The following is a 26,345-nucleotide window of genomic DNA, read 5'->3' as shown; positions in this document are numbered from 1 at the left end:
AATCTAATATGAGAAAAGGAAAACACAAACTACATTTTGTTGATGATTTAGGCTTAAACTTGGTTCTATATTGCAATCGTGGAAATTTTTTTAAACATACTAACACTTGATTTAATTTCCAATTTTTCTTTCTCAATGCAATTTTCAAATAATAATTTTCAACTTATTACATAACTATATCTTTGAAATAATACAATGGCTATAAAATTTTTTTTTAAATAAATGCATTTTTTAAAAACAATAAAAAAAACTTTAAAAAAATAACTACTTACTAAAACGTTATCTACCTGGTTATAAATTTACAAAGCTTTCTAGAAATGAAACTGGGAAAACAACAGTGTTTAAAAATAGCACCAGATTATTCAAAAAAACTAAGTGAGTTCTAGTCCATGTTAGTAATAACCATGAACCAGGGAATGCTTACAGTAAATAGAAATTAAACAATATAAATCGCTCTTGGCATTAAGACTTGATGAAATAACAGTCATTTGTATATTTTACAGCTTCATATAATACTTTTGTATAAAATAATTCAATCAGTTTATAAACTTAAATTTATTATAGGCTACCATCTTACATTTTAACAAGTATAACAAATTAAGCCAGAGAAAAATACTTAAAATAATTTACCTTGTGTGAGAGAGTGTTGTTCTGATAATAACTGTGAGTCAAATTTAGGAACAGCACAATCTTGTAGTACTTATGAAAGAGAAAACATAACATTATTATATTAAAATTTTGAATTATTTATATAGTAGATAAACATTCATGTTAAAAACGAAATACATTAGATCTATTAAACATTTTTTAGTGATCAAGTACTGCTAGTACACATACTTGAAATATTCTTTATTCTTCTGTTTTTTCCCATAATTAATATTATAAGGTATATATATCAGGGGGGCCAGAAATTAATGTAATTTTTTTCCATTTCATTCAAACATACAAATTTTTAATCAATAATATAATCAATTTTATAATCAACAACTTTTTGTCCTTTTGGTAAAGGAATACCTCCCACCCCAATTTATATTATTTTTCAGGGTTGTTTTCCTAATTGATATAAGTCATAGAAAACCATTGTTTACAATGAAGAATTTAGTAAATATTTATCATTTTTTATTATTTTATTTAATAATAGTCAAAAAAATTTTGAATTGACATTCAATTTTTTATATCATTTTGAAGAATGTAAATTTACATGGCAAAATAAAAAATAAAAAATGTGCAAAATTAGACAGTATTTTGCCATATCTTGATAACATTTTATTCAAATTGAAACAGTTTTGCACACAATTATAAAATTCATTTATCCAAGAACAATTCCATGCTAAAAGTAACTTTTAGTAAACACTTATTATGCTTTATTTCATTTAAAAATAGCCAAAAAATTTAGAATACTAAGTTACAAAATTTTTTAACATCATTTTAAAGAATCTTGATTGAAAATTTTTGAAACACTTTGACTAAAAACCACTTTTTATTTTTTTAAAGACAAAAAACATGCTCTTGATTTTTTACAGTTGAAAAGCATGACATTTAGCATGAGAAGAAAACATTTGAGGTGATAAAAATTGTTACTTCTTACTAGAATATTCTTAACATTTAAAAAAAAAGAAATTATTTCAATTCATCATTTTAAAAACTTATATAAATATATTAAACATTTCAGTAGCTTGATTACATAGCGTTGATTTTTGTCTTTCTAATGACAACAAATTTAATAAAATTCACTCATAAATAAAACATATGAAATATTTTAAAGTACGAACTACCATACATAGTTACATTATTTCCTTAATTCAAGTCAATTTTTAAAGTGGTTGGCTCTCTTATCGCTGTTTTGGTTAAAAAATTTTGAAAAAATAATTTTAGTTATTTTTCATCCATACCTTTCCTATAAAAACCACAGGCAAACATAGATTTCTTTATTTTTGTACATTTCGCTTGGAATGGCACCTTTTTTAGTATTCAAAATTATCTTTTTATAATGCTTTACAAGAGAATTTTTTAATACACTTACAAACTTTTAGGTGGCAGAGAGCCAATAGGAAATGTGGTCACTGTAAGCATCTTCAAAATTAATTTATTTTCTCTTCGTAGTTTTCAAAATTTAAAGCGGTTGATTAAAGATTTTAAAAAGTTAAAACTATTTCAATTTTAATGGCTTAAAATAATGTTAAAAATAAGTGGACCACTCTGGGAGTGTCACCGTCTTTGAACCCTAAAGGAAAGTCTCTGTGTCTGGGGATGAAGCCTATATAGAAGTTGGATAACTGACATGAAATTAACTTTGATATTCAAACAAACAATTAAAGCAGGAAAAATAATAAAAAGCAATAAAAGAAAAGATATGTGTATTGGCATCTTTTATTTTATTGCTTTTAATTATTTTGTTTTAGCTGCTTTAGGCGCTTTTCCATTTTGATTTAATTATTAATTTACCTTTTTGTCTTTTTCTGTATTTGTAAATTAGATTCATTTTCTGATTATGAAATTAACTTTATAATAATAACATACTCAATTTCCATTTTTTTTAAAAAAGCTAATGAATATGCAAGTATGCTACAAGTATGAAGTTTTATTTTGCAGTGCAGCTAAAGATTTTTCTGATTTCAGAAACCAAAACTTTGTTTGAATGCTACCATTTTACATCAAATATACTTACAATAATTAATTAGATGATGAATAGAGGATATGCACGAGTACATTTGCAAACATGGATGATAAGAGTTCACAATTGGAGTCAATTCAGATTTTTTTAAAACTTTATCCAATAAAAGTAAAGTTAACTTGATCATTTCTGATGATGATGAGGAGGAAAACTTTGTATGCCACACAGCTGCCTAAAAGGAAACACATTCATAAAATTTATACAAAAACAATTTTATACTATATTTCATGATACCATATTTTTCTTTTTAAAGGATAAAGTATAAATAAATAAGAATAAAAATCTTCTTTTACAATCATAAAAGTATTTTTCTAAAAAATGACAATTTCAATACATGCAAGTTATATCTTAACATACTACTGGAATAATTAGTTACAAAAAGTAATGAAGACTAAACTATAGCTTTCAAATAAAAAGACAAAAATAATGCTTAAGTTATTTTTTTAATAAACAAAATTTAAGAGTAAAAAAGACAGATTTATAAAACAAAATACAGCTAACACTTGAAATACAGCTAACACACAAACATTGATAACACAATATTTTCGACATCATGAAAAATTCCCTATGCATATGTTATGCTGAAATAAGAAAAAAAACTTTTAGATGAATACATTTTTACACTTAAAAAATATCTTTTTCCTTAATTCTAAAGAAATACAAAATGCTTTCTTGAACTTAAATCTTAAAAACATTCCTTGATTAATTTTATGAATTATTTCTGGAAATTCAAATAAGAAAGAGATTGCCTGATAATTGAAAAGAAGTTGTCTGCATCATTCATTCTTACATTAGCAAATTTGTAAGATATGCATACATGGCAATACTTTTACTTTTTTTACTTGTAACAAAAGTAAAAGTAAAAAGTACATACTTTTACTTATACTTTTAAAATTTAGTTACTTTTTTCGGGAAAAAGTACATGTATTTGTAACAAGACTGTTGAAAGAAATTATTCAATTTTTTAAAATTTTTAAGAAATTTTCAATTTTTTTGGATTATTTTTTTCTTAATTTATGAAATTAACATATTCTTAAACAGCTAACTTTTTTATCCATTATAACAGGTTTCAACTTTAATTATAGGTCATTTTATAAAAGACTTTTCGAAAGAGGAAACTCTAGTAAAATCTTAAAGCTGTAACTTTAATACAAACATTTAATTTAAGCAAAAAAACATAAATCATACAAATTACCTTACAGCATATGATGCTCAATAATATTATATCATCTTGGGAGTTTTCAGGAATGCTTTTATCAGGTAAAATATCCAATGAACTCAAGAATGTAGATGAACAAGGAACAAGAAAAAATAAAATTTCCCAAAATGGTTTTTCTGTAAACAATGTATGCAACTTAGAAAGATGTTTTAAAGTCTTAGGCAGCAAAGAGGCAAAATCAGTTAAATGCTGTAAATAAACAGTTTGGGCAGCACGGTATAATGCACTTCCTGGACTTTCTATGACACCTACAAATGGATCATTACATCTTGTACCTAAATACTTCTCAGAAGAAGCCATAAGTTGGGATCCTAATTCTAAACAATGTTCTAACACAGGTAGTTGGAAATCCTAAAAGAAAAAAAATAATGATATATTATCCTTATTTTCAAATTTTAAGTAAAACTTGCATATCTACTCTCTATCTATCACGAGAATTCCTTCAGACACTAGAGACAAACGCTGGCAGTTACTGTCACCACAAAAAAAGTAACTTTGAATAGTGTTTGGGATAACCATTTTGAATTGGCTTTTGTTGGGAAAGTCAAAATTTTTTTTCTATTCTTTCCCATTAGAAATGGTTTTAATCATGTTCCCATAGCAGCAGACAATCTCAAATGAACTATATATGCCTTTTTTACTTTTATATGCTCGGCTACGTATTTAAATATTTAGTGATATTTTAAAATACTGAGTAATCTTCCCTCAAATTTTGAAGAAATCCTTGGAAGAGGCGAATCAAGGGCACCAAAGGGAATGATTATAAATAAAATCGATTATATTTGATAAGACTTAAATATTACTGAATTTAATTATCACTATAAGAATTTATTAAACAAAGTTTTATAATTTTGTACTTCTCAAGGAAATGCATCGTAAAAAAAAGTTTATAGTAACATAATTTAAACGCACACATTTAGAGCCTTGAGTTTAAGTATTTAGCATATTTTTGAATAATTTGATTCTTATGCACATAAATATCAGTCGTCATAATTGTCTAAAAATCAAAGTAATTATCTTTTTTATATTTAATTTTTAATAAATACTTTTATTTTTAAAAAATATATATTTTTTCGTTTTCTTCTTAATTTAGAATATTTTATTTTTGAATTGTATGACTTAATATCACTTACTTTAATTCATTCACTCCCTAATGCCAATGAAAATTGCTGTTTACTTTTAAAATTAAGTTTTCTTATATCTTTAGCCATGCTTGAAAAATGATAATAACACATCAAAAATAAAGTTTCCTTCTTTTCGAAACTATCAAAGTCCATAATTTCATATAATATGCAACAACTGTGTTTTCAAATCTATTTTTCACATCAAATCTAGACTGGCTCTAATTACTATAAACCAAAAAATAACAAAACAATTAATGGAACCTGAGGGACTCAAAATGTTGACCAATCATTTTGCCATATCATCAAGAAGAATGATTTTAGTCTAGGTTGCTTCTAGGTTCAAAGCATTAAATAAGGGCTGAAATGTATCTTTAATGTTTAATATTAGCAAAATTAGCTTTATAACTTCCTTAAAAACTTAAATTTTTTTCAAATGTAAACTGAAATAACTCCCTTTATTTCCTTTCTGAATACATTGTTCGAACAGTTCACATTTTTACATGCTTGTAAATTTTATGCTTTTTGGTTTCAGTATAACAGTTGGTTCAGTATATTGGTTGGTATGTGTTCATATATTGACTGCAATTTTAGTTATTACTTTTGTTTAAGTTATAAAACATTTTTAGTAATCATTTTTAACAAACTTTGCAGTAATAGTTCTGTTCTAAAGGTTCAATAAATATATATTTAGAATAATTTTTTTTCATTTGATTTTGAAAATATGTTTTGAAATGCCATTTCTTTCAAGCAGATATCATAAATGTAATAAAATAATGGGTAGATTACATTCATGAAATGAAAACAAAAATTAGGATGTGATGAATATTGCTTAGTTCTTATATTTTCTGACTCATTATTTAATTCATAATAAAATTTCAATAAAAAGTTTTAATTTTTTTTTTTTGCTTTTTTAATTGATTTATTACTGTAAAATAAAATTTTTACTGAAATCAAGAGGCGACCTACTAATATCAACTTTTTTTATACAAATATAGCATCTTTTAAAGATAAATTATTGTGCCCCCCCCAAAAAAAAAATCTTTTTTTTCTTCACACTATGCCTATAAGCATGAGTGACATTATGGCTGACATTAACTCTATCCAGTTCTATCTTTTCTGAAGAAAAACTTTTGAATTCTTGTAGTAGAGAATGTATCTCTGGATCTAGATGATTCCTTTCATTGTTTTAGTTGAGACTGATAATGATATTAAAGGATCAATCAAACGCTTTTGTTTAATGTAGACCAAAAGCCCATGTTCCTTAAGGATCTGTGCCAATTATTGTTTTTATAACATCTGCTGTGATATTCATCTTTATGAAACATCTTCTCAAGCCTAAATCCAAACTGACAAGTTGTTTACTGTAAGTTTGGATTCAACTCGAATTTGCAGCATAAATTTTAAAATCAGATGGGAATAGTTTAGTTGGTTTTGATTATGAAATTACAAGAGACATCAGCCCTGGAGTCCACAAGATAGTGCCTTTTACTTGACTTGTCAAAAAGAAAGAGGCAGCAGTTTATCAGGTTGCAGTTATTGGCTTATTCAATTGTTCGGCCCAACAGTTTCCCTAAGTATTTTGGATTTTTGAAAATCACAAGGGTTTACACAGTGATGTGTCCTGTTTCTAAATTTATAATGGTACCAACATAGCTTATAACGAGAAGATTAGATCTTGAATGCCTATCATTTTGAGATGTACTTATTGTCATGAAAGTGTCAAATCTTCTAGTTAATTCTGTAATACTAATTTCTAAAGAACTAATATTTTCATTATAAGTGTTATTAGGTTTAAAAGCTCTACCCAATGCTTTATACACTGCACATAACTCTATTGAATTAAATATAAACAGTGTGCTTTGAGTTGCTGCCCCCCTTAAAAAAACTAGAAGGAAAACTAGAAGGAAAAAACTAGAAGGCGGGTCTGAGTTCAGCTCTTTGTATGGTAAAATAAAGCCAACTAATAACTCCTTGTTATGAAATGTAAGTTAATAATTTTATAATTTTGGATGCACAATAAGAAACTTGAAACATTCTTATGTTTTTAGTTTGTTTGTATGCCGATTCAGGTACTGCGAGATTTCTGCCTTGTGCAGAAATTACGATATTTTAATTTTTGCCCCAAATCAAGGACTGTGGCGCTTATTTCATAAATTACAACACTTAATTTGAGCAAAAAATTACCTAAGTTTTCCCTGATTATCCAGATGCACAATATTCAAAAATATTGCATGCAGCAACACAAAAACAAGAAAATAATATTAGTAGCAAAATAAATCTTAGTAAACAATTAAATTAAGAAAAATTCCCATTTAAAGTTAAAAAGGTCTTTTCTATTTTCAAGATTCTTAACTTCTTTTCAGATTTTTAGCAAAACTTTTTATTTCTCCTCAGTACTTTTACTTACGCTTTTTACTTTTCCTGTTTCTTTAAACTAATTTAAAATCCCTTGAATTTCCCAGGTTTTCCTTGAAGCAAATGAATTCTGCATTTCGGCTAAGAGTTTTGAATAAGAATAATAAATTATACTGTGCCTTTGAAATCATGATGGCTACAATATCTTCATACTTAAAATTACTCAATAAATGAGCACATTCTTTGGCAGGAGACAAACTACTATAACATTGTTTCTTTACAAACATTGTGTACCATTCCTATAAAATAAAGAAAAAGAATATTAAAAGAAAAAGAAAATTATAAAAGCTAATTTTCAAAGAGTTATACTCTGAATAAACGAATTAAAATGTAAAAATAGAATAAAGTTCAATGTGATATGCGGTTTAAAAGAAAACAAATATACTTGAACATAAAAATTTGGAACTAAGTTAGAAAAATATATCAGACATTTTTCTTTTAAATCCAATTTTATAAAATAATAAATATTTTTTTCAAAAATTAAATGTTAAAAAAATAAAAATTAGAAAGATAAAAGGTTTTTAGAATACTGGAAAATAATTGGCATATATGTTGTTTTTAACTTTAAAACAAAAGAATAAAACAGTTTAGCCTTAACAATCAATCAAGTTCACATCTAATTAAAAAAAATGTCAAAAACTGTTCTGAACTCTCATTAAAATGTCAAAAGAAAGAAATTAATTTTAATATCCAAAACATAAGTAAATAAATTATAAAAATAAACACAAAAATACATATTTTAAAAAATTTTCTTAGTTTTCCATTAATTAATTGAACAGGAAGATCACTAACAAACTTAACTTATGAAGACTATCTGCATAATTATTATATATATAAAAAAATGAAGTCCTCAGAGTTTAGAATAACTTGGAGCAAAAAGAAGAAAAAAAAAGCAACATTGTAATTACATTTTTCTTTTAATTTCAAAAATTAAATTCCTGAACTATTCCAGATATATCAGACAAATTTTAATATGATTCAAGACCATAATTCGTAAACAAACTGGAATATTTCATTTGAAATGAACCAAAATAAATAGAAAAATCTTGTTGCCCTCAAGTCACAAATTTTAATGAAATTTCTTTCAAATTTATTGAAATTTCCTGCACATGTACTTTTTGGACCAAAGCTATGATTGCCAGACACATTTGAATTTAGATTAACTTAAACAAAATGAAGCAACTAGAGAAGGTAGATCACATGCTTCCAACTATTTTTTACTTCAAACAAATTTTCTTGATTTTAGTGTCTAAAAAAAGTGAGAACAGTGTAATTGAACTGTTAAAATGCTGCAAATAGATATATTAGTATTTAAAAATGAATTTTAAAATTATTCTTGAGGAAATTTTTATTTTGGTCATCAAAAAAAAATTTTTAATAATAAATAACAGCTGTTTTTAGCTAAAATATTTCAATTTTTTTTAATAATACAATAACAAAGTCAATCTCAATTTTTTTTACATAACCCTAAATATTACACTTTTAAGATTAAAAGTCAAAAAGCGTTCTTTTTTTATTTTTGGTCATAAAAAAATAAAAAGTGGTATTACCCAACAAATATGGAACTCTTAATTCTTATTCAATAAATTACCAATTAATTTACATAGCCTACATTTAAGCATTGATTAATTTTTTCAACACTTTCTGAATGGATAATATTATATATCAGTCAAAAGCACGTAAACAACCACTGAACTTTTACTTGTAATCAGCACATTAAGCTAATTTTCTAAGGAACACAGCAAACACACGTTAGACAACTATTGAGCTGTTGTCCACTTTGTCTCATGAATGTAGTTTGGCATATTGCATACTAAAATAAGACTTTGAGACTTAAATGTAATGCTGATTAATGTATTTAAAGAAGGCTGTTTGATTTAGACCCATTATCTGTGTCATCAACAACTTGTGACCATTTTAGTTCCATAATTATATAATTCATACTTCATATTTTTCCAGACACTAATAACCAATATACATAAAGCATTTTTTACTTTCCATGTTGAACACTAGCTTCTTCAACAGTTCAGTGTATGGTTCTTTTATATTATTTTTAGTATATGTAATAAATTTCACATTTTGCCGATGTGTTTTTGATGATAAATAGATACATATTCATTGTATGCATTTCATAACATTTCCAATTTTTAGAAATATCTGCTAATTTTTTCAATTTCAATAATTACTTTTCTAATAAAATGAAGCTTTTATTTTCATCTTTTTTTAAAGGTATACTGTCAAATGATATTCTATCATCAAAAGTTTGTTTGAAATGAAAAACATGAAAAAAACAAAGCTCAGAAATTTAACCTAAATTCCAATTAGGAATTTCAGACAAATATTATATAAATATTCTAAAGTCTAAATAATAGTAATAATACTAGTAATTAAATCTTACTAATTTAATAAACAATAAGAAAATAGAAAAATAATTTCTTTATAAATACATTGTGACATAGTATTCTTGCTGAAAATGGTTTATTTTTTAATGACCAAAAACAAATTTGACATTTTATGTTGAAAAGTACATTTAATATTATGTGGAAAAAAATTAGGAAAACTTTATAATTTCACAATAAAAAGAAGCTTATTTAAATGTTTTGGCCTAAAAACCACTATTTCTTTCTTTCAATAACCTAAAACAAAAAGCACTCTTTTTTAATTTTATGTTAAAAAGTATATTATTTAGCATTATAGGGGGAAAATTGACATCTGGAAACTTTTATAGTTCACTCCAAATAAATCTGTAAATATTTTGGCTAAAAACCAATTATTATTTTTTTAATGACCAAATACAAAATTTCTAATATCTTTTTAAGTAGAAAGTATGGTAATTTAACATTAAGAGGCAAAGAATTGAGATGTTATAATTAGTGATCTTTAAATTAAAAACTTTTAAATAGTTATTAAATATGTATTTCCAGCATTTTTATAATTTTATTACATAGTTCTCCTTTTCCTTTCTAATGAGCCAGAAATTAAAAAAAAAATTTGTTCTTAAATTAAAAAATTAACATACAAGCCACTTTCTCTATTTATGCTATTTTGTTCCATCAAGTCAAATTTCAAAATGGCTCAACAGTTTTTTGCCTCAAAAATTCCGATTTTGTTTTTTAATATGTACTTATTTTGCAATTATTATTATTATTATTGTTTTTTTTCTTTTATAAAAATCTGACATGAAAGCAATGGTCTTTTGTTCATTTCATATGGAATTAGCTCACTTGATACACCTAATATTAGATTTCGTAAGAAACAAAGTACAGTATAGAACCCGTTATCCGGAAATCAGAAAACCGGAAAACCAAAAAACCGGAACGAAATTCGATACATTTTCCCGCCATTTAAAAAAAAAAAAAAACATTTTCCTCATAAGATTTTAGGATTTTTCTTTCTTTTTTGAAAGATGTTTACCTTACCATCATTTTGGAAATAATCATTAGTGTATTACTTCATCGTTTTTCCTTCTTTTTAAGATTATTTCCAACTATTTTTTCTTTTTTTTTTGTTGGGTTAAAACGGCTTTTTGTATCGATTCAGAAAACCGGAAAAATCAGTTATCCGGAATAGCGATGGTCCCGATCGTTCCGGATAATCGGTTCCCTACTGTATAACTAAATGAGGATATCATTTAAAAATTCAATTGCAAAGTGGAATTTTCACAAGAAATAATTATAGTAGATGTTGAATTGTAACTTGGATCTTAAAAATTAATAACTGTTTTTGAAAGTTTCAAGTTTGGACATTTACAAGGATTTTCCTGGTTTCTATAAAAAAAAGTGCCTTTTTTTTTAAACTTTTCATGCCAAAATTAAATTCCTAAAAAATTTTCAGGTTTCTGATATTTCCTGGACCTATGGAAATCCTGCTAATGTACTAAAATAATCTCTACTGCAAACTTTTTATCACTACTGAGAATACTATATATTCATATCAATTTAGTAACTGAATACTGAATTGTTTTGCAGTATGTAGATTATGATTACTAGGAGAATTTCTAAAATGTAATATGAAGTTCCTATTAGTACAATTAAAAAAGATTTTACTAATTATTAAACTTTAAAATTCAAATGTTATTAAAAAGTTGCATCACTACTAAACAAAATACTTTCACTTAATCAAAAATGAAAACCAAACAAATTATTTATTAAAATTTTTTACAATTTTTCGTGAGTTATTTAGAATATTGATAACTTTGGGCACAAATAACTTAGTCAATTTAAGCCAATTTCAAGTCATTGGCATGTCAAGTTTGGAACTTGACATGCCAAATATACTGTCTCATGAGGATATTTTCTACTTTTCATTTAAACTTATTATTCTTTGCTTATTATTATTCTTTTTTACCATTATAACAAAAAATAAAAGTTTAAATTTTTATTTAAAGCAGATTTACTTATCGTAATGCTAGAATTTTGCTTTCAAATTTCTTTTAATTGGATCAAAAAATTAAAAAAGTAAAATAAAAAAGATAAATTGAAAAAGTAAAAAAAAATTACTTTGGTTAAACTTATATCCTGAATACATAGAAGTGAGTGTTGAGAGAGAGGGTGAGAGGAATCATCAATTGTATTTCCTAAAACTGCTTTTAATTTTTCGCATAATGAAAGGAACTTTCTATGCCTAAAAGAAAATTAACAAATAATGAAAGGTTTGTAGTTATAAATACAGAAATATTTTATAAAATTATTATGTAAGTAATTGTAAAATAGTCGTCCACATTTTGTCTCGCCCCCTCCCAAAAAAATACATGTTTCAAAATAACTTATTAATAAATTTTCATATCACAAAACACAGTTTTTTGTAAGTTTTATCTATTTCTATTAAGAAAAAAATAAATGGAAGCCTCAGGAAGTTCAAGTTTCTCTCAATCACAAAATGCAATAAAAATTTCTCTCAACATTACATCCAGAGCCATAGTCAGGATTTTATTTCCTTTTCAAGATAGGATTTTCAACTCATTTTTCTAATGCTACCTTCGTACCTACATAACATATTTAAAATAGATGGCAGAATAATGATCAGATAACGTTCAAATTCTTGAACTTGTCGCTAATTTCCTTCTTGGTTTCAAACAAAAAAAAGCTCATTTCGAGTTTTGATGACTTAACTGTTCTTAAAAATAGAAAAGAATCTTAAAAATGGCTAAGAAATCAACTTAAAATAAAAAAAAGATGCTTAATAAAACTAGAATTTAAATTTAAGAAAGATACAAGAGAAATTAACTATATAAAAAGGGAATTAAGATAGCGAGATATCTTTATAAAAATTTAAAATTAATTTTAAAAAAACGATCTAAAGTCATCAAATTATTAAAAATAAATAAATGAATAAAGCATTTCCAAAATTTAAAATTGTTAACCATCTGAATAGAAAAGGTGTCCTAAAATATATTTTGATTACATTTTCATTTTAATTTCAGTTATGGAAAAAAGGTGTGTTAAATATAAAATATTACATGATAAGGATGAATAAAATAATTCTTTGGTTGAATTATAAAACGTCCAAACATTTCTTTATCGAACGAGTGGTCTCACTCTAGAATTCGTTATATGTAAAAAGAACAATAAAATACCAAACAAAAGCAACAAATTTTAAAAAAAATACGTAAACAAAAATTAAATTGAAACATTAACAAAAATTTTAAAAAAAGTAACAAAAATGTAAACAAAAAACAAAGGTAACTAACAAAAAATCAATATAAAACAACAACCAAGGATTCGCTAAATATCGTCACAGAAAAGATCTGGAATGAAATGCAACTAGTACCACAAAGGGAATGAAAAAAATTCCTATTCCTCAAAACTTGCCAACTGATAATAAAAGGAAAAAAATCTTTCAGCCAATTTGAATCAAAAGTATGCATGTGTTAAGTCTTTTTTTTAACAATAGAAGTAAATTACAGGGTGTTTTTGAAGAAATGACAGGTGCTATGGCGGTCTAAGAGAAAAAAAGAGGGAAGAGAACCACGGGAACAAATGTTGATCCAGCGCCGCAATGAGAGGAGTTTTTTCTAGCGGTACATATGCTGTAACAGCTGCAAGTAAAAGGTTAATATTAACTTCACTTTTTCTGTATTTTGCTATATCTCAGTAACTTTATAAGCGAATTAAAAAAAAATTACACACAATCATTAAAAATAAGAATGGTAAAAAATTTTTTAATTGTAAGATATAAAATTTTCGCATCATTTTCAAGAATATAATTTTAGATGGCAAAATACAAAATTTGAGCCAAATCGGAAAAATAGTTCCTGCGAAATCGGATTTTAAGTATTTGACTTTTTTGAAATTCAATTTCTCAGGAGCTATTCGATCGATTTGGCTCAAATTTTGTATTTTGCCATGCAAAATTGCATTCTTTAAAATGATGCAAAAAAAATTGTACCTTACAATTAAAAAATTTTTCAACCATTATTAAATAAAATAATAAAAAACAATAAATATTTACTAAAAGTTATTTTTTGCAAGGAATTATCTTTGGATAAATGAATTTTATAATTTTGCGCAAATTTTTTTCAATTCGTTTCAAAAGTTTTTGAGAGATAATAAACTACATAAAAAGTAAGATTAACATTAAGGGGTTAATGTTAATCCTTCTATATTTTGGGGGTCAGAATTCCGAATCCATCGAAAATAAAAGATAAGTTTATTCAGAAAAAATAAATTTTTGTGTCTGATTTCGTGACTTAAAGTAATGTCTGCACTTATTAATTAGCATATTTGAGGTTTCCCCTTGGAGCCATTAAGATTGAGTAATAGAAAGTAAAAATCCGATCATTAGATCTAAAGCTATTCAATGTGGTCTGTTTTTTTGGCGCACTGTACATCACCCAGTACTTCAGTAGCACAGTCAATTAAGGCATCGTTCACACGGTTAATGGAGTGCTAAATATTACAAGTTTGATCCTTACAACATGTTTGATCCTCTAAACATGTGTGTATTCATAGGAAAGTGCATGTTAAAACTGTCTCTTGTTGGTAGTGATGTGGACATTTGGAAAGAGGGGTAGTTACATCAGCTAACCAGAGTCAAAACTACATGGCATTCTTGCCATGTGTGTTAAAATATAGAGCTCTAACAAGTCATGCTGGGTGCTTGGCCCGGTTGGGTGGTGTGTGTACTTTATTTATCCACAAACACTTTCAATTCACAATTTAAAATACATATTTTAATTAATTAAACTGAACAATAGAAATTGACGCCCGGTGGCTTAGAGGTAGCGCTTCGCACTATCGTGCCACAGGTTCCTGGTTCGATCTTCGGGCCGGGCAAGGTTGACTCAGCCTTTCATCATTCCTTCAGTGGATGATGCTTGGGAGCTAAACACTGGGAATTCCGCGTTCGGCTGACCACCTGACCGGAATATCTGCTCCTGAACCCCAGAGCCCAAGAAAACTGAGACTGGCACAGTAGGTCTTGGCCCTGTATGAGCTGTCGCGCCACTGAGTTTAGTTTAGTAGAACAATAGAAATAACACATTTTCTGTTTCAAAAAGGATGATAAATTTTTTAAAGTTATCTAATTAATTGATACTCTTTCTCTTAGAGTTTTTTTACAAAGAAAAAAAACAGAATGATAGAGGCAAGGTTATAACAAAGTAACTGCAAAAAAAAGGAATAATAGCAATGAGATCAGATCATTCATGTATACGAATGAAATTGAACAATAAACAATAATAAACCTTAAAAGTTTTGTAAAATTAAGACAGGATAGATAGAAATAAGAAAATTTTATTATAAAAATATTATAAGAAGCAAAAAGTTACAATATATATTTATATACTTCATTACCTGTTAACAATACCATTAGTTTCCAAACTTTTGACCATTCTTTCAATATCTAATGGCGTAAGTTGACTTGAGCTGGGATCCGAAATCAAAAATTCTAATTTTTTACAAGCCATTCTATCACACAAATTGGAAATCAAAATATGATGAGTGAAAATAAAATGATCAATCAAAAGGCTTAAAAGTTTTCCAGACTGAGATGGATGAATATTCTCTAAGCAATTTAAAGCTTTCTTCCAAAATGTTGGCTATGAAAAATATAAAATCAAATTATTTTCTTATAGTAGAAAATTAAACATAAAAATTAACTAATTGTGCAAATAAATTTAACATAAAAATGCTCAACAAAAAACTTTAAAATTAACAAGATCTCTATACAGGGTTCCCACTCTTTTAACAAAGCAAAAATTAAGCAATTTTAAGGACTTTTTTTTGAAAAAATTAAGTACTTTCTTTGAAAAATTAAGAGCTTTAAAAATAGTATGATTGTTTATTATCAAATATACTTGCCACCAATAACAGTGCCAATTATTTACCTTTCTAAAAAAATCTATAAATAAAAGAAATAATAAAAAACAATTTAATTATAATGTAAGCCCTGATATAATTGTATTAATTAACAAGGACCGCCAAAGAAGTACTAGGCAAATTTTGCAAACCAGGGTCGAGTTTTTAAAAAAAACGTTTTCAGATTGTTAAAAGTTAATGTCATTCAGATTGTAAAAATTAACGTATGAAACTAATCTGTATTCCATTTTTAATGATTTCATAGAGATAGAATTGTAAAATTAATTGCAGAAATTAAGATTTGCAATTTTTTTCATGGATATTAAAAAAAAAAGAGTAAATAAAGAAATTTGGCAAAAACATTGAAAAAATTGTTACAAGTTTTTATATTTTGCTACTAGACCAACAAATGTGTTATATTTAATTTTCTGATGAACTTTAACAAAATTATTTCCAGCAAAACCTGTCATTAGGAATTAACTTTTCATGTTACTAAACATTCTGGCGAAACACATGAACTAATTTTAAAGCAACCAAAAATTGAACAAAAATTAAAAACAGTATATTAAGTAGCAATGTTAACTGAATAAAATGATTATTAAAATCTAAGGACCTTTTAGTTGAGTAGATTTAAATTTTTATGTAACAATCTGCTCATCCTTAAGAAATAAAAATAGTGTAACAATCTAATTTTACAATGAAACAAAACAAATTATAAATAATTACCAAACATTTAACTTTCTGTTAGAAGCAAATCATGCGTTCTTATTTAGCACTCAAGAAAAAAAAACTTGGTTTTCTTCAAAAACCCAATAAATCCTAAGTTTTTGATGAAAAACCTAGGTAGGCTGGGATTTTTCAAACCCTGTTTCTTATAGATCTGTTTAATTTTCAGCACAATCATGAATTTCAAAAATGTTATGCTTTCTATAAATTTATAGTTACTTATTACACATTGAAATATTATACAGATTTATTGAATTCTTCAAGATTTTAGGAAATAGTTTTCGTTACGGATTCTAGTTCAAAAATTTTTTTCAGATAGAACTTCTTTTCTTAATTCCTATAAGCAGACGCATTACCCGTAGAACTGAATTTCTTGAATTCTGTCAATTTTGAAGCTTAGTGTGGGTCTTCTACTTAGGTACCTTAAAACTACCCCCCCCCAAAAAAATGCACTATCTGTTCCATGTGCAGTAATCCCCTTGTCCACACTATTCTTTTCTTTTAGAATGCTTCCCTCTCCTCATAGAGTAACATTGTAGGCAAAAGACGAATAGATTAATGAAAGAACCAATATATTAAATGAAAGGACGTGCTTTCTTGCCCTTGCCTGAGCCTCCCCCCCCCACATTAATTTTTGCTCCCCCAATTCCCCCACGTTCAAAATGCTTTATCCTCGATGCATGGTCCAATTCTAAGTGAAAAAAGAACTACATTTTGTTTTAAAAAATTGAACTGAAAAATTGTTCCTAGCAACTATAGTGATGCTAAAAAATTAAGGACTTTTAAGGGCCCTTACTTTCCAAAATAGAAATTAAGCAGTTTCTAAGGACTTTTAAGGACCGTGGGAGACCGGCTATAAAAAAATAACAAGACAGCTAAACAAATAACCACATTTAAAAAAGATTAAATAAATTTTCTTTAATGTAATAAATTACAGAGTCCAGAAATTTTCATACAAATATTATAAAATTGTAATACATACTCTGGGTTTAAGACTAATAATGATTTTGTTCAGTTTTACAAAACTTGAGATTGACAATTACTAAATCTAATGATAAAAAGTGAAAGCTTTTCAAGCATTCCAAAATTTTCAAGCAATCCTAACATCTGCTCAACTTCTTGCACTTTCTTTTTTGAAAAAGACCTGTTTAAAATGTGTTTACATACAACAGCTAGTTTTTTGAGAAACATGTTTACTATGTTTGTAATGCATAATCTCTTATCAAAGAAATACAGGCAACAGGATTAGTTTGTTTCAAACAAATACAGTCAATTCGCTATAACTCGAAGTACGATAATTCGAATATTACCATAACTCGATTTTTTTTATGAGGTCCCGACCCTTTTATCTTCAATTTCATGTAAATTATTCTCAATTACTCGATTTACTCGAACGCCCTTTAACTTGACGTTAGAAAGGTTTAAAAAGGTTACTGGATCTTTTAAAGCAAGAAAAAAAACCTAGGAGCTGATATCTTGCCACTTTGCAACACACACAATAGACTACACACAATAGACTCAACTGGTCAGAGCAAGTTTAGTCTGAGTTAATAACACCTGTGGCCCCTGTGGGGGAATGATAAATTTGTTTTCCGGACAGAACAAGTTTTCAGTGTGAGATAAAGGGATAACACCTGTGGGGAATGAGTAAACTTTTTTCTGGTCTGAACAAGCTTTACCCTTATGATTTGCTGTTACAGATTGCGTGGAAGAAGTGTTTACCTCTAAAGATGTCGAAGCGAAAATTAAAAACTCTCAACTTGGAAAATAAAATTAATCTTATAAACGATGTAGATAGAAATCCAAACATGGAGAAGAAAGATATAGCGTTGAAGTACGGAATTCCCCCAAATACCCTTTCTACGATATTAAAAGAAAGAGAAAATATCCTTAAACGATATGAATCTACGAACACGCTGTCAAAAAGAATGAAGATGTGTGTCTTTCCCCAGGTGGAATCACTCTTCTGAAATGGTTTCAGCAGTACAGAAATCGAGAAAATGCTATTCCCATAAGTGGTGTTTTGCTACGTGAGAAAGCTATAGATTTTGCTTAACTGTTAACAATAGACAATTTTCACGCTAGTGCTGGGTGGGTAGAAAAATTCAATAGCAGACACAATATTGCCTTTTGCACTCTTCATGGAGAAGCTAAAGCTGTCCCTCTTGAAGTATGTGAACAGTGGTTAAATGAAACGTTACCAAATTTACTTCAAGGATACAGTGAAAATGATGTTTTCAATATTGATGAAATGGGTTTATTTTTTAAATGTCTTCCAAATAAGACTATGATGTTTAAGGATGAAAACTGCTCAGGGGGTAAAATGAGCAAGGAACGTTTGACTGTCCTAGTTGGAGGAAATGCGTCTGGGACAGAGAAATTGCCCTTACTTGTTATCGGAAAAAACCGAAATCCCCGATGTTTCAAGAATGTAAAAACGTATCCTTTGGATACGTCTAACAAAAAGTTTTGGATGACATCAGTTTTATTTGAAGACAAGAAATTGTAAGAATTTATTGTAAGAAAATTGGATCGGAAATTCTTCGTTAAAAAAAGAAAGTGATACTCTTTATGGATAAATGCACAGCGCATAGTGATCTACCTAATTTGAAAGCAGTAAACTTGCAGTTTTTCCTGCCGAACACAACAGCAAAGTTGCAATCGATGGACCAGGGTATCATAAAGTGCTTCAAACAGTCTTATCGTAAAAGGCTTGCCAGATAAATGATAAACGATATTGAAAACAATATTTCTTTCAAAGTTGATGTACTTGAAGCCACGAGTTTACTTTCCAGTACTTGGAATAATGATGTAAGCGAATCGACAATAAGAAACTGCTTCCAGAAGTGAGGTTTTTTTTAAAGAAACACAGAGTGAATCTGTGATAGAAGAGCTTCAAGATGAGGAAGTAATTGAGAACTCTGATTTCATAAACTTCGATGAAAACATTGCGTTTGTGGTGATATTTCCGACGAAGAATTCATACAGATCACAGAAGAAAATGATGAAGGTGCAGCTGAGGAAAAAGATTCAGAAATAATAGTTCCAAACATACTTGAAGCGCATGCATATCTAGAAGTTCTTCAAACGTTTCTAGAGAGTCGAGAAGGAATTGATAATTCTATGTTTGTGCACCTGCAGAAAATTGAAGATTTACTGTTTCTAGAGACTTAAAAGGGATTACTTCAACGTAAAGTGACGGATTACTTAAAAAAAAATTTAAAATGTAGTACAAATAATAAAGTAAGTTATTATATTATACTTTATAGTTTTTTTTAAAATATTCTAAGCATTTAGAAGATTTGTAATTAATAACCATTAATTAAACAATCCGACAATATTTTGAAAGTCCAAAACCGAAACTAACGTTAAGTTGAACTTCTGATATGTCAAAGTTTTTCGTCAGTCCTATCAGATTCGAGTTATCGCGAATTCACTGTATATATTTTGTGATAGCAGTGTTTTTGAAATAATAACTATGGTAGACAAATTTCGATTATTAACACAAAAGGCAGCATTAAAAAGATTATGCAAAAAATTTAAGTTTCCTCATCTTATTCTCATATGCAGTTACATGTTTTTGCAAATTAAATTTAGATAAACACAATGTTTATTGTCTCTTTTCTTTTGGTATTAAAATTTAAATTTGATGTAAATTTATTGGCAAAGATTTTGATTTAGTATATAGTAGCTTTAAATAATTAGAGAATTGTTTTAAATTTCTAACTCTATTCTAATTGTAGAATTGTTTTAATTTATATTTTATGTGTCTACATAAAATATAATATTTAATAAAAATTATATTGAATTATAATTAAATTACTTTCTTTATTATCCTAATTATTACAAAGAAATGATTTTTTTAAATTTTAAACAGTTATTTTATTTTAATCTTGAATAAATCTTTAAATAAAGTTAGAGTTTTGAGCGAAAAAAATAATAACATGCAGGTATATTTTAAGACAGTAAGGGAAAAAATATTTTCTTAAAGTTATATAATAATTTTCACTAATTTCAAATCAAAATATACCTTTTCAACTATATAGTATATGTTTATTTAATACTATTTTGTAAAGAGAATATTGTATGATAATTGTAAAATTACAAACGACTGGAGTAAAATGAGAGATGACTAGAACAATGACTTTTATAAAGCATGTTTTATAAACTAACAAGTTAAATTAAAAGTTTGATAAAATTGGCTCATTTCTAAAAAAATTTAAGAATACATTTAAAATTCAAATAAACACTTGAAAATGATTAATGATATTAAATACATTCTAAAACATTGTTTTATACATGGTTCTGACAATAAAATACATTGGTCTTTTACTTCAGCTCTCTTTGATGGTTTTTCATTTATACACGTCTCTCATTTTTCTGAAGAAAGAATGGTAAGGGCAATACTTTGCTTAATGGATTAAATAGATTATTTTATTAACAGTTCTGCTTTTTAAAACTATGTCAAGGCCTTGCAAATGCAACATGTTTTACAGCTTTTACTATTCACAAAGTTGTAATGAATAACAGAATGTATTTTTTTAAATTTGGTATCAATTGATGCTGCTTGCCTCTAATGAGTTTGCGACTGTTTTATTTTCTTATTTTTATTGTATCAGAATTATAAGTTTGCATATATTTAATGTTCTGATTTTCCGTTAGCTGCTTCCGTGCAAGAATCTCAGAGAATGAATTTATTTGTAAGATTAGTGTTTTGTAAAAGTTTACATAATAAGGATAAATCAGCGATTATGTGGAAAGGTAAACATTCATTTTAAAAACAGAAACAGACCAGTAGATTAGCTGTCATGGATGTTAGATAGAAGATATATGCTAGGTGAGAGTGGAGTAAAACAGAGTACCTCGATTTTGGCAAAATTAGTTATGCTTTTTTACAGATAAACTCTGAATTATGCTTCACTGGTCAAGAATGTCCTATCATATTAATTAATTCACAGCCTCTATGTAGATAAGTTTGTATTGCTACATCAATTCTCTAATGTTTCCTTCGCTTTAAATTATCCTAATTTATTGGTCATAACAGTTATAAAAAGTGCTTTTAGCCAGCTTAGTATACATTTACCAAAGATTCATAGCCAAGCACACAATGAAGATTTAATCCATTTAGTAGCACCGCTCTGTTTTGTTTCAAAAACCTCTGCACGCATAGTAAATCTGAGTGCTTCATGGTCTGGCCCTGCTCCTTTCTTTTTGTGTGTTTACGCTGGGCCCTTAAAAACTGCAGTGCAGCAGAGGAAGAAGATAACTACATCCAAGATTGCGCAAACTTTTTGAGCCTTAGGAAAGAAATTATCTAGAGCCCCATAATCAAAAACCCAAAAGCCTTATTTTCATATTTTGTAGTTCTTAAATTCTTTCGAAAAAACATCAATAAACATGTTTTTTGTTAAGAATTTTGGTCAAGTTCTCAGCCGTACTAGGTCCAAGGACAATCGTTCCCTTTCTTTCCCGTTAAACCCTTAACTACATCACATGTAAGTTATAAGCAGAATTTTCTTAAATTGTTGCATAAAATAGAAATGTTTGCTACATTTTCACTGAAAATCTATCATGTCTAAATTTCTCATAGAGTTAACATGCTTACCGAATTTACCTGTTCTTGTCTTTCAATTCACACCTACTGCTATTTCTATTTTTATTAGATCAGTCCTTTTTTTAAACAAAAAAATTTATTCCTTAACATTTCAACTGCTTTTAAAGCATCTCGAAATTTGTTTTAATGAAGATAATGAAGTAGATAATCAACCACAGAAAACCCAGACAAGAAAAAGATCTCAGAGTAAACAATATTTGATTTTGGTTTCTTTTGAACAAATGATGAAACAAGTATTAAAAACATGAGCATTTATGATCTTGAGTTTCGTAGGACAATTAAAAAAAATTCGAATCGCTAAGAAACTAGTCATGAAACAATAAATTCATTGCATTTTGAAAATTATCTTACTTTCATTTTCAGTTGTATATACATAGCATTAATTAGTAATATAAAATGGTAATAAAATCTATTGATATTTCCCTTTTAAGCTAATTTTCATGTTTTTTTGTTATGTATGTCTCTCACTTGTAAACTTTTTATAGCTGTCTCTTGATACCATGCTTAAATAAGAGATCACTGTATCAGTATACTAATTGATACATAAAAGATTTTACCTGATTACTATACTACAAAAATCAGAAATATGTCAAGAAAGTCTTACCGAAGTTATAAAAAACTAAAAGATAAAAAAAATATTTTATACATAAAAACGTTAATACACATCTCACAAACACATAAAAAATTACTGTAGTACCTTAATATCTTTTTTGCGATAAGCACTTATAATTGCTTGAATCCAAAGGCCACTGGCAGCTGGATTTCGATGAATTGCACTAAATACAAACATTAATAAAAATTAAAAATGTTTTATCTTTTATACAGATGCATGAGTTTAAATTTCTGTTGTAAATAATGGTTAAATAAACTGAGTTTTCTTTTATGAGTGAGGGTTTAGTTGTTGTAAGAAATATTACTACAAACAGATTTTAAATTTTTTTTCCACAAGTTTGAAAACAAATAAATAATAATTGCATTATAGTTTCACACAATCTTAAGAGCATGTTTTTCAGTTTATTTTTAATAAATTTCTGTTTATTGCTTATATTTTACTTTATAAAGGATATTATGGTAATAAAAATGTATTAATATTCTTCATAGAATTTATAATGAAAGCAAAATAATAGATAAAGAACAAAAATAATTAAACAACTAAGAATAACATTTCTAAAAAATTTCATTGTGCAATTTTATTGTTGTGTGTGAGAATTTGATAGACATAAAAAACATTTTTAAAACTTTTTCACTTTGATTTAAAAAATTTTAGATAATTTATTTAAAAAAATTAATATATTTTATTTATAAAAATATGCATAATAAAAAAATTTAAAGCTTAATAAAGTTTTATAAAATATCACATTACTCATAATGAAAATGATTTCAAACATTTTGAAGAGTATCTAAACCTCGTCTAAGATATACAAACAGCATTTTTTTCCAAAAAATTTCCTTGTTTACAACTTCATGAACTTTTACAAGCCTTAAAACAAATGTTGATGATTGTAGTATTTCTTTTTTCATAAAAATAACGTAGTAACTAAACTCCAAAATCTTACTGTTATTTTTTATTCATCTTGTAATCAAAAAAACATTATTTTATACAGAACAAATGATATTAAGGACCTACCTGAGGAAATCTAGTACAGTTGTTTCTGCAGATAAATCAATAATATGATTTACATGATTCACTATTAGCCATGTCATTTGGACAACATCATTAGGATTGTCACACTAAAATCACAACAATAAGAATGTAATAAAATGGATTAAAAAATTCGTAACTTAGTTTTGCTAAGCATGAAAAAGGCATACCATGTAATCACAGAGAAGAATGATTCCACCCCTATGAACCATTTCTAAATTGCAAGGAAGAAATAATTCTTGTTCCAGTCTTAACAAGCTAGAAGAAAATTTAAAAATCATACTTTTTTAAAAAAAAACTTATATTTAGTCAGGTGAAAGAATATTTTTTAATATGTAAGGGTTGCCCAAATAAAAAGCAGACACGTTAGATAGCATCCAAAACACAGTATCTACAGAAATGCCACCTTTCTAAGCTATAAACTAAAGTTAGCAGAGAGAATCATATACAGTGGAAAGTTGCGTATCCGGAAATGGTGGGACTTCTGGAAGTCCGGATATTAGGTTTTTCCGTATAATAGACCCCCAAGGTAAACGAAGCTAAAAACGATCTGAATCTAAGAAGCAAAAAATATGTAAACATTATTTTTCGGGCAATAATGTTTTAGTATTAGAATTATATCAAATCAATCTAAAACAAAATATTAGAAAAAAATAAGTATTGCTTAAAATATAGAAAACGATAAAAATTTGACAGTTATGAAATTATTAATGGCTCTCTCTTCCATTTTGAACTAAAACGATTGAAGCAAGACGGGGAAATTCCCGTCATTCATTAAGGTGGGTAGGTGGAGCAGAAAAATTCCTTCCTTCCTTCCTAATTTATCATTCAAGTTGAGGGCGGGAAAGTGACAAATTCTAATTTTCTCAATGATCACCGGCTATCAATCAAGCATAAAGGTGTGCCATGCTGATTGGATTCTCTTTATTTTTTCTTGTGTGCCTGAAAGTGACTCCCCCTCCATGTTAATGTTTGCTGCGTTTACCCTTTTTCACAGTATTTCTTTGTTCCCTAACATTCAAATAAAAAGGTTCTAGGAAATGCCTCTTTTACTAGCCAGCTGCATAGGAAAGAAGGGGGGAGGTGACTCAGTTGTGCTCTTTTGAAGACAAGTCTCCCTCCTTTCCTGCATTCCAGAGGAGGAGCGTCACTAACGGTCACTCGACGGTCTTGGTAGATCTTCTCTTTATGGTGATTTATGGGTTCAATGCATAAATCACTAGAAGCTAGAAAAGGAAAAACGTGTCAAAAGACCTCTTTTTTAAATTTTTTTAGGGGAAGATGAAGAGATGTTTGCTTATTTTGATTAATAAGTGTCCAGGAAATTGACTCCTCCGGAAAAGGGATGGGTCGCCCTGATATGGGACGTTACATTATATTGTGTATTTCTGAGTAATCATCTCCAGCAAACAATTTTAAATGAATATAAAGTCATGCATAGATGGATGTGTCCAGAATACAACAAGAGTACTCTTTTCAAAGTAAGAAGGTGAAAGGAACGAGGACATCTATTATCAAACATTTGCTGATTATAGAAAACACTGTTTAGAACAAGCAGCTATGAACAGAAATTTAGCAAGCAGCTATAGTAGAAATTTTCATAAATGACATGTATCAGTATCAAATATAAAAACAACTTTTGAAAATTACCAAACTGAAACAATAGTTAAAAAAGGCACTATCATAAATATTAAAGCCCTGGACAAGGCAGAATATTATAACATCAACAGAATTTTAAAAAAAAAAGAAAACTTATTCTTAAAATTTACGAATAAAAAAAGAACCAATTTATTGAGTATGAAATTTATTGTGAACAGCGGAAAAGAAAGAAAAATCAAAACATAGTGGAATCAGAAATGTAGCACTTTTTAAAAAAGAAAGCTGCAATCTGCTTCATAAAATAATCGTGTGCTATTAATAATAAATAATTGGATGCTTAAATTAAAAAACAATCATCTCCTTTAATTTTTTTACAAAAGCAGACGATTTTTAATGAAAGCAGATGTGATTCCACATCAACAAAAACTTGCAAATGATACCACATTTCTAAAGAATCAGAATTTTTTCAATTGAAAAATATTGTTTCGTTAATCAATGTCATAATTATAACAGATTAAAAAACTTTTTATTTATAATAAATAATGGTAATAACAATATATTATCCGAAATTATAAAACAATTTGCTCTAACAAATCAAGGATAACAAAAATTGAGTAACTAAAGTGGATTAAAAAAGAATCTAACATGTCAATACTCTTGAGGCAGAAGTTTTAAGTTTCTTAACTCAGACATCCAAAAAAAATCAGAGTTTATTGCTAAAACATTAATAAAAATGATGTTTTTATATCAGAAGTAGGCTCTAATTATTTAGATAATCAAGGTCCAATTATATCTGCAGATTGTGTTACCTTCATAACACTGGAAACATGGTGTATTATAGTGTATGCAGTAAATTCACTGTAATTTTCTTGCTTTCCTTTATTTTCCATTTCTTTTATATGCCTTCTAAATTGTTTTTTTTTTATTTTGCTAAAATTTAAGATTTATTTCTATTTTTAGATTTTGACTGCGGCAATTTTGATGTTGAAGATCCGTCACCTTCTTGAAGGCCAGTTTAAGCTCACAAACACACTA

General features: G+C 27.4%; 1 protein-coding gene across 1 annotated transcript in view; it reads right to left on the bottom strand.

Annotated features, from left to right (window-relative positions):
• Positions 1-26,345, bottom strand: part of LOC107443709 (huntingtin) — a 140,482-nt gene that overhangs the window by 34,300 nt on the left and 79,837 nt on the right. The window contains exons 33-41 of the mRNA XM_016057666.3: positions 23,882-23,969; positions 23,697-23,800; positions 22,767-22,845; positions 15,226-15,470; positions 11,932-12,055; positions 7,552-7,671; positions 3,870-4,244; positions 2,669-2,846; positions 631-699 (exon numbers count right to left, since the gene is read on the bottom strand). Of these exons, the coding sequence (XP_015913152.2) occupies positions 631-699; positions 2,669-2,846; positions 3,870-4,244; positions 7,552-7,671; positions 11,932-12,055; positions 15,226-15,470; positions 22,767-22,845; positions 23,697-23,800; positions 23,882-23,969 (1,382 nt within the window). The remainder of the gene's footprint in view (positions 1-630; positions 700-2,668; positions 2,847-3,869; positions 4,245-7,551; positions 7,672-11,931; positions 12,056-15,225; positions 15,471-22,766; positions 22,846-23,696; positions 23,801-23,881; positions 23,970-26,345) is intronic.

This window comes from Parasteatoda tepidariorum, chromosome X2 (genome assembly GCF_043381705.1).
Source record: "Parasteatoda tepidariorum isolate YZ-2023 chromosome X2, CAS_Ptep_4.0, whole genome shotgun sequence".
Classification (NCBI taxonomy): Eukaryota; Metazoa; Arthropoda; class Arachnida; order Araneae; family Theridiidae; genus Parasteatoda; species Parasteatoda tepidariorum.
The sequence above is the reverse complement of the archived record's forward strand: the minus strand, read 5'-3'. Positions and strand labels throughout refer to the sequence as shown.